A 12808-nucleotide genomic window follows, 5' to 3' on the forward strand; every position below is an offset into this window, starting at 1 on the left:
TGTGGATTCAGTCCAGATGCAGTCAAATGCAGCACCTGGGCAGCTGCCCCACACTCAGGCTGTGCTGTGTTTACACAGCACGTCATAAATTACAGAGCTGCAAGCTCTGGACCACGCCTGTTCAGGAGAAAACCTGCAAAGGGCACAGCATCTCTTTCTCTTTTGGAAAGGACACAACGTTTGTGAGCTCCCTAGTCAGTGCCCTGCAGTGATGTCAGCTCCCTGTTGTTTTTCTTATCGAAGAAGTACAAACCAGATGAACAACTCCACACCAATGTGGTCTGGGCACAAATCAGGTGGAAGCTGGCTCCCTAGCCAATATACCTGCCTGTATGCTAGAACTTTCTGATTGTGATTTCCCTTAAATTCCTGCCAATGAAGTAAGAGAGCTGCCTGTGTGGACTAGGCTGCACTTGGGCTGTGCTGTGTTTACACAGCACGTGATAAATTATAGAGCTGGCAAGCTCTGGGCCACGCCTGTTCAGGAGAAAACCTGCAAAGGGCACAGCATCTCTTTCTCTTTTGGAAAGGACACAACGTTTGTGAGCTCCCTAGTCAGTGCCCTGCAGTGATGTCAGCTCCCTGTTGTTTTTCTTATCAAAGAAGTACAAACCAGATGAACAACTCCACACCAATGTGGTCTGGGCACAAATCAGGTGGAAGCTGGCTCCCTAGCCAATATACCTGCCTGTATGCTAGAACTTTCTGATTGTGATTTCCCTTAAATTCCTGCCAATGAAGTAAGAGAGCTGCCTGTGTGGACTAGGCAGCCAGGTTACATGCAGACCTGCTCACTTGTTTCTCTCCTGGACTACTGCTTTCACGTCAAAAATGTTTTACACAGATTTTCTTTATTTAAATTATCACTGCTAAGAAAAGAGCTGAAGCAAGCCAAGGGCTTGTATCTATCACAGTCATCTCATGATCCTTGAGTACAATTTTCAATGCCAAGAGGACAGAAAGTTTTAAGCTGTCCCCTTCTGATCACTGCAGTCAAACAGGCTGAATAATAAATGAGGCAGGAAGAACTGAAACACCTTTGAAATAGATCACTATCTGTGTATCCAAATTGCGAATGAGACCAATACCACTACTTCAAGTAGAAGTCCAACTGAAAACACACTCAGGAGCCCAAACAAATTCACTAAATCTCAACTGATGAAAAATTTTATGGTCAGGGATCCTTTCAACAGGATAAAGCAGGCAGAACCATTCAATGAATGTAAATCTCTGATCCCAAAGAAACCACAGCCTCCAGGTAAACATCACATAAAGCTGAGTTTGCATGCTCTGAATAATCATGGTATACACACAACAAGAAATCTTGACGAGTAACTCCTCACTCCAGAATAAATTCTGCCATACAGAACTGTGACCTATTTCTCCTGGAAAACTTTGCAGGTGACTGTTTTTAGCTGCAGTAAACAGGCATAGTTACACTGAAACCAATTTCAGTTTTCCTACTAAAATACAGGAGGCATAGTCTACTGAAGAAGAGACAGGAGAGGAAAATGGGGGCTCAAAGGATTACACAAGTTTGAAGTTGTTCATAGATAAGTCATGAATACAACTTTCTGAAAGAAAACTCTTGAGTCTCATATATGTATATCTACATTCTTAAATGAGATGTGACCCAAGCCCACTTCTGAATATTTGGGGGTAGATTTCAGGAGCCTCCTTGGCTTCTGATACCCACTTCTACTTTCACAACTGAAATGGCTCTTCCAAGCTACATGGTAAACTGAGAAAAAAAAATTAATTCCCCACCCCACCTAGAGGGATGACAGAATTCATAATATGCTAGCAGCATTTAAATCCCATTCCTGTTAAGCACCAAAACCTTTCTGTAGGGAAATTGGAATCTTAAGGGTTACTTTTATCATATACAGTATATGTGCAGAAACCTACCTTTTGGGCAGAAAAATACCCCTCCAGCATTAGTTATGACTAGATTACATCAACTGGAAATGTCCTGGTCAGACCACCAAAAACCTATTGTCTCTTACAGGCCCTTCCCAAAAAGATCCCCGTCCTATAACCAGTCTTGGTGCTCCTTTCAGGACTGTTTGTTCCCGTGGATCAAAGGGATGACGTAGACAGAGATGTCGTCTCCGGAGCCCAGCCTGTCGTTGGATATCCGCCAGCCCCGGTCCTTCAGCACTCCCCTGGCTCGCATCACCAGGTCCTGCGCCGCCAGCGTGTACCTGTGGGAAAGGACAGTACAGCCAGGGAGGGTCATCTCCAGGAGCAAAGCCGGTTTGCACAGCCTGCTGCCTGCCAGATTTAATGTTGTGACCTACCAAGACATGCTTCCCAGTGTTTTAGAAGCAGGCAGGAGGAACAAAAACCATGGCATATGCAAACAGCAACTCCTTCCAGTTCAGTGACAGTTCCTGAATAAGAATGTAAAGCTATTTGACAGGCACCACTTGATCAAAAGTCACTGGCTGTTCTAAGTGCCTGGCTTCACCAATCAGAAAAATATTAAACACACTTGCCTTAACAAATTGGCTTTCTAATTGTAGTCTGCCAAACTGACAACCCCAAATAACACTACTTGTTGAAAACTACACACTTGTTCACTGACACACCTGAAAGTAAACATGGCTCAACTATTTCAGAAATGAGCTATAACAAAGAAAGCAATTTGACATCAAGTAATAGAGAATAAAAATAAAATCCAAACTTGTCTGTTTTGTTGACCATAGGAATGACTTTTAAATCTCTTTTATTCTGAAACTGGAAAAGGAAACTTACAGTTAATATGATCAGATTAACAGAGTCCCACAGTTCTTTCACATTTATGAGTTCAATGAAAACTGCATGAATGTTAGTGGTCAAGTGCTTAATTTAGTGAAATACCAAGTTTCACATTGCTTCAAAACTTCCAGCCTGTGCTGGGCTGAGTGGCATTGGATTTATGGGAGTTATTTTTTTTGTCCTCAAAAACTACCACATGCTCTTTGGGGGCAGAAGGGTGTCAGAGTCCAAAAGGTGCATAGACAGTGCTCTGTCATGTTCTCCCTTACTGCTTTACCTGGTATTACTACATCAACACATCTGTGTACTCACTTAGAAGTTTCCTCTAAGAAAGAAATCTCATTATGGGTGAACATCTACTGTCATGTGTTTTACTTCATCAGCCCAACACCTGGCCAAGGGGTTTTGAATTTGATTGAGTGGAGGCAAGCTTTTCTGGGATTTGGCAATTAAAATTAACTGAATAGTTTAAAGCGTGACAAGAAAAAAAACAAACCACCAGTCTGCATGGTTTTTATTAAAAGTGTAAGTATCGACCCTCAGGATGATGCAGGGCTCTATGAAGCCACACACACAGGCTTCCAGAACTAAAGCACACCTCTGTGTTTCCAAAACCAGAAAGGACAAGAAGGGCTTGCATTTCAATACCCTCTTTTCTAGGGAGGATCCTTGACCAGAAATTATCTGCCCAGATCTCATCTGTAGAAAGGGAAAGAACAATATCTCTGTTGATCAGAAGCACTGTGTGTGTATTTAGGTTTATCAGTTACCCAGGGCTCTTCTAACCTTAGAACTTTTCACCGCAGAATTCCTTATTAAGTTGTAATTTCTATCAAAGAGCCCTTACTCAGTCTCTGGGGATAAAAGAAGAAAAAAAACCCAGTTTTGTTTTGTGCCTAGAGTTTTGATGCCTTGAACTCAGAGGACTCCTTTGAATCAAGAGTAGATATATTTGCTCAACTAGAAAGATTTCTTCAATGCAAATGAACCAACGCTTGACTACTCAAAAGGTTTGATGCCAAATTCAAGTAATGTTGTACAGCTGCAATGCACCCACTGGTCCTAATGGTACTGAGGGATAACATTTCCAGGCCTCACTAGTTTTGACAAATGATTTACTTTAGCAGTGAAAGAAGGGCCCAAAGACATGAAATCTAAGACACATGCTTGCATACACACATGCGTGTTCTGAGATCAGTCTGTGCCACAGCCTTGAGCTAGAACATCAGGATGTAACAAGAAGCACTGCCCTTACTGTCCTAATGCAACATGAAATTGTGTTTCCTAAGGGAAAAAAACCCAAACATACATACTTGCACTCCTCAGTTTTCAAATCAGATGCAGGGCTAAGGAACAAAAGGACTCCACGTGGCAAGCAAGAAACTGAAATATTTATTCACAGCGTGTCTAATGTTGAGTGAATTTTGGCAAGAACATACTTCCCAAAGATTTCTCAGCTATTGTCAGAATTTAAGAAAGAAACACCCATCATTCTGTAAGAAAACTTTGCCTTCCTGCTTTTTCTAATTAACAAGGACTCTCCACATCTAAGGAGTACAAAGGAATGAGTATTGCTTTTTATTGTATTTGGCGTTTGCTGCTGAATGTTTGGAGAGGGGAAGATTAAAAAAAAAGGAATTTTAATAAACAAGAAATTCTCTTGTAGACAAACTGTGAAATACTCAAGAAAAACCAGCACAATGAAGCAAAGAAAAAGGAACAGGTGAAGGCAGTAGTGAAGTAAAGTATTCCTCTCCTGTGTAGAGCTGAATTGAAGCAAAGCTGTTCAACTTGGCACTAGAAGAGATAGGGTGAGCCTCTTGTACCTGGAGATGAATAGCAGCAGCAGTCCATTACCGAATGTTTTATTCTCCAGTGCTATGAAATTGGGATTCAGCTGTCGAGACAGCATTAGAGAACTGCTGAAGTAGTTTTAAAGTATCCACTTCCTCCTAATGAATAGTCTTGCTGTAATGCAACTTTTGTGTTTTAAGAATAAATATATGGAGGGCTTTTTTTTCTTATGCCAAAGCTTTCAGTATTGATCAGTGAAAGTACTGAAGGAGAAATGGTGACAGTGGGGGAATCGTGCTGCTGTCTGAGCAGCTTCTTATCTCCTCACACCCAGCAGAGGTGGAGGAGCTCCTCAGCATCCTCATAAATCTCTAGTGAGTGTGAGAGAGAAAATGAGGAGACAAGAAATGACAAAAGGAAGGATGAGAAATAAAAGATTCCCAAGGTCAGGGGTAAATGTGCATACATGCAGCTGAAGGAAGCTGGCAAAGAGTCACAGTTCTCCATCTTCATACCTCTTCAGAAAGCTGACGTACGGACAGCAGCAGCGGCACTGCCACCTGTCCTTCACCAGGAGCCCCGTAATGCTCATCTGCCACAAGACCCAAAAGAAATGAGCTGGCTAAGAAATCCTGCTCCTTCCCAGCCTCTTCACTCCATCCCAGCCCTCACGCAGGAACTGTTCTCTAAACAAATGTGTGCCCAAATCCCCCAAGGCTGCGTCTGCATGGCTGAATGAAGAGAGACCTGAGGACTTTGCTCTCCCTGCACTTGGAGACGTCCAGGCACATGCTATGTCTGACAGAATTCAGAAATGTTTTTTATGTGGGCAACAAATACTCACAGTAAGTACCACGAGGAGAGAGTCCCAAAAGCATTGCTGAGGGCTGTAAGCTCTTACCCATCAGGCTATAAAGTGACTTCTAATTCAAATGGGAGGGATATTGGTCCCGCAAGGAGCTAATTATGTAACAGCTAAGTACTCTGCAGCTCTAAAATCCTCTCTAGGCTTTTTTTTCTCTCCTCTTTTCTAATATGCTGCTGTCAGGAAATAAGTAGGCTATTGGGTCAGGTGGATCCAGAGGCTGCTCCACAGGTTGGTTCTCCTGAAGACCATAGCATTGCCAAACCCAGGGTGCAAGTCTCTTACATTCTGACAAGTTTTCTGCATCCCTAGAAATATTACATTTTTGGCTGATCACCTCACTACAGATTATGTCAACGCACCCATCACAGAACCTGACATTTTCTGGGATAACATTTCCTTTAAACACAATGTTTGTAATACAGCAAAAGAAGATTTTTCTGTCACTGACTAGTGAGAGGAATGAATGCAGGTCCACAGCTTGAGCTGGAATGCTACAGTAAATTCATTAGTTATACCTCATTTAGACCACTGTGAAATAATTACATAGAACCTCTCACATGGTACTTTAAAACCTTTAAATATTCTTTACAACCAAGCAGCAAGAGCAATTCTACAAAGGTAATTTTCATAAATATCATTGTAAACTATATGAGGGACTGCTCTAATTACCTTTTGCATGTTGCCATGAGAAATGTCTTGCCATCACTATCTGTAAGCTTCTAAACGACCTGGCACAAAGTTGCTTAAAATAACAAATTTATTTACAATTCAGATGTCCATTCAAAGACCAGTAGGCCAAACACCAATAAATGTGTTTGTTCTAAGTTATAAACAGCAGGCTTAGCTCTGGAATGTGTGGTACTCACACTGGCACAAACAGTGACTAATCCCCCACAATTACTGAACCAGTAGAAGAAAATCTAAATCAAAACAAAGAAAATAAAATTTTCCCTTAGTGTCTCTCATTGCCTCTGAGTGTTCTATAATGGATGAAATAACTCACTTAACAAGTCAAAAAGGTTGAAGAATCCTGCTTCCCACTGCAGCAATCATGATGGCCATCACCATCAGCTTAAATTAAAAAGTAAGGACCAAAAGGAACAAGAGAGACACAACACACCCTGACTATATTCTCAACAGATGGGACTGGTGAGGATGGAAGGCAGGGCCAACCTTTTCCAGATACCAGATGAGAATGGAGACAGAGCAGGACAGAGGTACTGCATGTTACCAGGTGCCTTTGCAAGAATCTCAAGGGAGCAGGAATGAGAACAAAAGCACCGCAGCATTTCTGAAGGGTGTCAGGGAATAACTGAAAGTTGACTGGATAGGTCATCTCCTCCTACCTTAAATTAATGGCACGCCTGCATAGCACACTGCCAGATGCCCTGGAAATGCCCTTAGCTGATCCTGTCTGATCTCTTCCCAGAGAGAAGGCAGACATAGCTGCATGTCTTGCTGAAGCAGAGATGGCCCGGGGGCTGTCATTCATACCACACCTCACCTTTGACATAAGGAGATGGGGAAAGTCTAAATATTGTAGTTGCAGCTTCATGATAATCATCAATCATCCATTCTCCTGCAGCAAAACCTCTTTTTGCATTCCATATTTTTAAGTGTCACGGCAAAAAATACTGCTGTTATTTTGAAGGTGTTCTCCCTTTAAAACCCAAGTCTCTGCCAAGGTGTCCATACCCAGTCTTCTTGTTTGTTGATGAACAGGGCTGACCCTGGGAAGATGACCACTTAGAAATATGAGAAACAGCAAGCATTTTGAGATGGGTCTCAGCTATTTCTGAAACTCCACTTTCCACAGGCCAACGGGGGATGTATAAAATCTCTCTTCCCTGCTCTCAGCCAAGGGTGAGGGCAGAACAAAGTGGTAGATGGCCCTAAATTCACTAGCAACACACACTTCCCTTCCTGAACAGTCTCTAAGAAGAAATAAAGCTCTTTCCACTTTCACAGTCCCATTTACAAGCAAGAGACTTCTGATCTCTGGCATAATGTTTTAATTCATAGTGATACTGAACTCAGTTAGCAGACAAACCTATGGACTCACTCAAGGCAGAAAGCCTCTAGATGGTTGCTTGGGAACTTGTTTGTTTGCACGACGGTATGTTTTAAGGACAGAAACTGATAATTTAAGATGTGATAAAGATAGAAAAATGAGGTAGATTAAAATGAGGTAGACTAAAATGATGAAATGAAGCAGGATCTAATTAATTGAAATACAAGTCAGACTTTCCACCTGTTCTGTCACCACACCTGTCCTGCAGCTGGTAGCACTGAGCATCCTCTATGGAAGGTAGGTTTAAAGGTCAGACCATGACTAGGAATGAGTGGGAACCACAGTGTGCAGTATTTATATACAAACACAGTGAGGGAGAGAGGGAGATGTTGAGGATGAGAAACAATCTTTAGTGTTAAGGGATTGTCCGGACGAGAGACTTGTTGCCATGCTCTTCCAAGACCCCAGCCTCCTACAGTTTCCACAGGACTTCTTCACAAAGCAAACAAAATGGATCCCATGCCATGATACTGCAATCCCACACCTACTCCTTTGAAGGCAGGCATTTCTGAGTTATAATAGAGCCCCTGCTCTAACTGCTAACATTTGCTGCAGAAGCTCCATCTAACCAATAAAAATGTCTTCTTGTAAGTGTTGCATATCTCCCAAATGTTATTCATGTCATACTTTCTACAAAAATACATTACCAGAAAGTGCTCCTCTATGGAGAAGCTAGAAAATTTGGGATAAGCACAAACCTGTGGGGATCATCAGGGTCACAGTTCGGTAGAAAGTTAGTGACAGCTTCTGCCACTTCTTCATTTAATAGCACATCCCAGAGTCCATCAGTAGCTAGGATCAGGACATCATCTGGCCCATGCTCGTACTGCAGGAGGTCATAGACTCGCACCTAAAAGAAAAAAACCCAAGGCACATTCATGAAGGAGGATTGTCAGACCTGTTTGTGAAACACTGATGAGTTTGGCTGTGAGTTTATCGGGGTCAGCCAGGGACATAACCTCCCATGGCACTGGTGGAGCCTGTCTCCAATTCAGCCCTCCACACAGCAGCCCTTCCTGCTGCAGCTCAGCGTGGCTCAGGTGCTGACCCCAGGCTGGATGGATGCAAGTGTTCCAAAACCAGGCTCTAAGGCGCTGCGCTGCCTGATGCCAGAAGCACTTGAAGCCTCCCCCACCCGGCAGCCTGGCTTCAGTGCACGAGGCTCCTCCCTATCATTGGCAGGACTAGTCATATGGAAGCTGAATAATTTATTTGATGAATTTTTGATATTTTCTAATAAAATATTCACAAATAATTGTTTTCACTATTTGTCCTGATCCATTTAAGTCTGCCAGATTGCATGTTTGGAAATGCCTGTCTGACAGCCAGCATTGCATTCACTTTTCTAAACCTGAGGCAGCTGCTGCACTCGAGCTTTGCCTGAGCAAGTGAGTGGTTCCATGAAATGCAGAAAAACTGCTCAGTCACATGTATCTGTAAGGATTTCAGTAGCTACAGACCAATTCAGGATCTGCACAAAAGTGAAGCTCATTTGCACTATTAAAATACCCGCTGACTTCAATTTGTCTGTCTGCAGCCCTAGTCAGGCTGATCACTGCTGGCACCTCTTCACAGCCTGCCTTTTAAAACAACTTCCACCACCTCTTCCCAGAGAGGCTGACAGTGGTGGAGGCAGTCACAGTGGGGGTTACTGCGGGGCCATCAGCTGAGCCAGAACGAAAGCAAAGGCCATAGAAAGTGTTTCAAAACAAGCCTTTAGCTTGGTGTAACTCCCCTTCCAGCTCATGCTGTACTCCAGCTGAGAAATGCATGCAATTCCCAGGTTGTGATGGGGAGCCATTAGGAAGCACCCACAGAGCACTTTAATTACCACAGCAACAACCACAGTTTGAAAGAACTGTAACAACCACGACAGGGCAGACAGGAGGGAGGGATCACCTATACTGAAATTCAGAAAGAGTGCACCTCATCACGCACCCTGCTCCAGTCCTGGACTCCAGTAACAGCAGTTAGTCAGGATAAGCACTGGGCATAACAAGAAAATATGAGCTGTTTTATTCTCCCTCATGGTGCACTCTCCCCTTAGGAGCCATGAAGCAGGCAATGCATACAAAATGCCTGGACCTTTTAATGTAATTACACTTTTATGGGACTTCAACCAGTACCAGAGGAAAAAAAAAATTAAAAATCACCTAGATCTGTCTGCTAATCCTTACCAGTTCGCCTTTCACTCAAAAGCACAAGAAGGTCATTTGTAAAGTGTAACCTTCACTTCATTATCTAAGGTAGCAGCTGAATAAGGACTTTGGAGAGGATTAAATTCAAGGCAAGATACTCTCTTCATTAGAGCATATCTGCTTATTCAGACTTGAGTGGGAATACAGAAAAGACCCCTATACGCAGCACAGCTCTCCTCTCAAGCTTATTGTACAGAAATCAGTAGCTGTCATAGTTCCTGTCTCCCAGAATTTATTTCAGCCTTAACAGCCCACAGTTGCAACTCAGAAATCATTGGGGTGTGGAGGCTGAGTTGGCCAACACAACCATCAATATACAGCACATGTTCTGGTCAGATCTCTTGGGGACCAGCAAATACTTGAGAAAGCATCACAGTTAATGCTCAGGGATGCACCCAGCACCAAGCCCCTGGTAGGGCTAACCAAGCTTCCAACATCTGTGCTGGGAAAAGGACATCCCAACCGAGGCAAAAGACACATTACATCACAGAAGCCATTTTTGCAGCTTAGGTGGGGAAGAAGTCAGGAAAGCAAAACCATACATCACTGATTGGAATCCTCCTGAAATCAACCATTTTGTCTGACTGAGGAGTGGCACTGGGATGGATGAGCAACTTTTCAAAGCTACCTGGAGCCAGTCCATGAGCAATATCAAGAAGAGATAATTTTACCAAGAATATGTTTTGTTTTAGGGGAACAGGAAAAAGATGCATTCACTGATTTACTGTGTAATCTAGGAAGAAGGTATGGTAGTTCCTAAAAGGACAAGCTTTGTGAACTGGACACCTCCAGCAAAAAGGCATATGTTGAGAGGAAACTAGATGTCAGAAGAGACACAGAGGACAGGGAGGTGTCAGGCTAGTCCCCAGGCTAAGGAAAAGAGTGTGTCGAGGTTACAGGAGAAAAGCTTGGGGCAACTGACGTAAAATTGTTGCATGTAAGGACCAGTTTGGCATGCAAGTAAATGTTCAATGAAATGCAGTTTTGTCTGCCTTCCAGTTACCTTAAGTCTTTTCTTTGTGTCTTGCCTTGGATATCTTAAATACAGCTGTAGGTGCCCCTAATATATTGCTGACAAAAAAGAGTTAGAGCTGTCCAGTCTATTGCAGAGTCAGGTTATGTTCACAGACTGCCTAGTCCAGGTGCAGAAAGCAACCAGCTCCTAACCCTTCATTCTTCTGCCAGCACCTTTGTTCCAGTTCTTTCTTGGGTCAATGAGGCTCTCTTGCAGTAGCCCCTGTGCCTTCAGCTGGCTGGGAGCAGTGTGACAGCAGAGCTCCTGGAGGCACCCAGGCTGGGCAGAACCATGGCATGGGGAAGGGAAGCTCAGCCCAGCAGGGCTCACTGAACACCCACTCCACACACATCCCACAGTGTGCAGCACCCACAGCACACTCCACACTGTACAAAAAAAGGTGAGAGTATGATATGCCACAGTTCTGAAGTATGAGGAGATATTGAGGGAATTACCTAAGTGCCTGCAACAGCAAGGAACCCACAGCCCTTTAAATCTTAAGTGAACAAAAGCGGTTCAATGATTGCAATGAAATTGACTATTTTGTTTTTTTAGATTCCAGAGTAAACATTCCCAATGACTGCCTCCTTCCTGTAGCTGTATTTCAGGGAAGTAGAGAGTGAGGTTTAAGGAAAGTTCTGTCTGTGACACAAGTTTGTGCAAAGCTGCTCACGCTATAAAGCAGCATTGCAGAACCCTGCTCCTTCAGGTGAGCTGGCTGGACAATGACTGGCAGCACAGATGTTTCCTTAACTGGTGCAGCACCCTTGACAAATTTTCTGACAATGCCATCTTGAATCTTCAGTCTTTTCCTTGTGAATTGCTGCTTCTGCAGCCAGACATCACTCCTGAAAGTGCCCCACAGAATTTGTGTCTTTGGCATCCCATGATGTCCTGAGAGACCTCTCAGCAACTCCCTCCAGCCTACCACCCCTTCTGTGTGAAGAGTGAGTTTCTCACTCTTTAAATTAATCTCTCTGGAGTATCAGGGCAGCCCTGGAAGGAGCCAAGTTTGGTCACCATACATCATCTGCTGATGTTTTATTGACGTAAAGTAGCTGACCTGTTAACAAGCTGAACTTGACATTAGCAATCAGAAAATGTAAAAAACTATCAGGAACAAGGAAAAGAACCTCAGCAGCACAGCCAGCCATGAAGCTACAGCAATAAGCACTGGGTTACCCTTATATCCTACAGAGAGGATAATATTACTTAACCTGACTAGTACTTACAGATCTGCTGACAGGTAACAGTGGATACACACCACTAGAGCCCATAGTCACACACATCTTTCTGAACATGCAATATGTAGTTTGTCAAATAATGTCCTTCTTCAATCCAGGTATTTGTTTCTCATATTATGTATTATCTACATGCAGTCAAGAGCACTGACAAAACTGCTCTGGGCAAGCAATGAACAAACAGTTGGGCTGGTTTTTATTTACACTTCAAACAGATCTACCCACCAGACAAAGCCTTGCCTTTGGCTGCTGCAAAGGACCACGGCAGCCCAGCGAAGGCGCTTGCCTCGTTGGCCAGGTCTGTTTTTAAGAGGCAGCCAATGCGCGTCCCTGCGGCTGGAAAACCGCTCACAACAGAGTGACATGCGAGCCTGCAGCCACCTGAGGTGCTCCTCAGCAGCCAGCCTCCGGGGAATTCCAGCTAAACAACAGCCTGCATTCACTCGCCTGCACTATTGATCAACCCAGCTACTTCAATAAATTAAGCCCTTTCTTAATTGTATCGTCCCTTTTATGCACTGTGCTATCCAGCGCAGCTTTCCTGGCAAATGATGAGATCTTTCAATACCACTCTCCATGTAATTTATATGTAAATAATAAAAAGTGGGTCCGAACAATGCTCCCTGCAGCATTCACCAATTAATCTCCTTTTAGCTTTTTACTGCCACCCTTTGTTTCCTGCCCCTTAGCCAATTTCCAGTTGACTGTGCCAACTTTCCACTTTGTCTGTAGCTTCATATCTTTTATATTAATAAGCTGTGATGCACAACAGTTTCCCAAATGTTCTGAGGAATTAAAGTGCTCATGCCAAGAGCATCAACTGTATTTATTATTATTATTATTATTATTATTTTTAATTCT

General features: G+C 43.3%; 1 protein-coding gene across 1 annotated transcript in view; it reads right to left on the reverse strand.

The window, feature by feature from the left end:
* Nucleotides 1–832: 832 nt before the first annotated feature.
* The window catches only part of PPM1H (protein phosphatase, Mg2+/Mn2+ dependent 1H), a 128894-nt gene continuing 116918 nt past the window's right edge, over nt 833–12808 (reverse strand). The window contains exons 9-10 of the mRNA XM_039726678.1: nt 8192–8343; nt 833–2204 (exon numbers count right to left, since the gene is read on the reverse strand). Of these exons, the coding sequence (XP_039582612.1) occupies nt 2057–2204; nt 8192–8343 (300 nt within the window). The 3' untranslated portion in view covers nt 833–2056. The remainder of the gene's footprint in view (nt 2205–8191; nt 8344–12808) is intronic.

Source organism: Passer montanus, unplaced genomic scaffold (assembly GCF_014805655.1).
Source record: "Passer montanus isolate IOZ18808 unplaced genomic scaffold, ASM1480565v1 scaffold6, whole genome shotgun sequence".
NCBI lineage: Eukaryota > Metazoa > Chordata > Aves > Passeriformes > Passeridae > Passer > Passer montanus.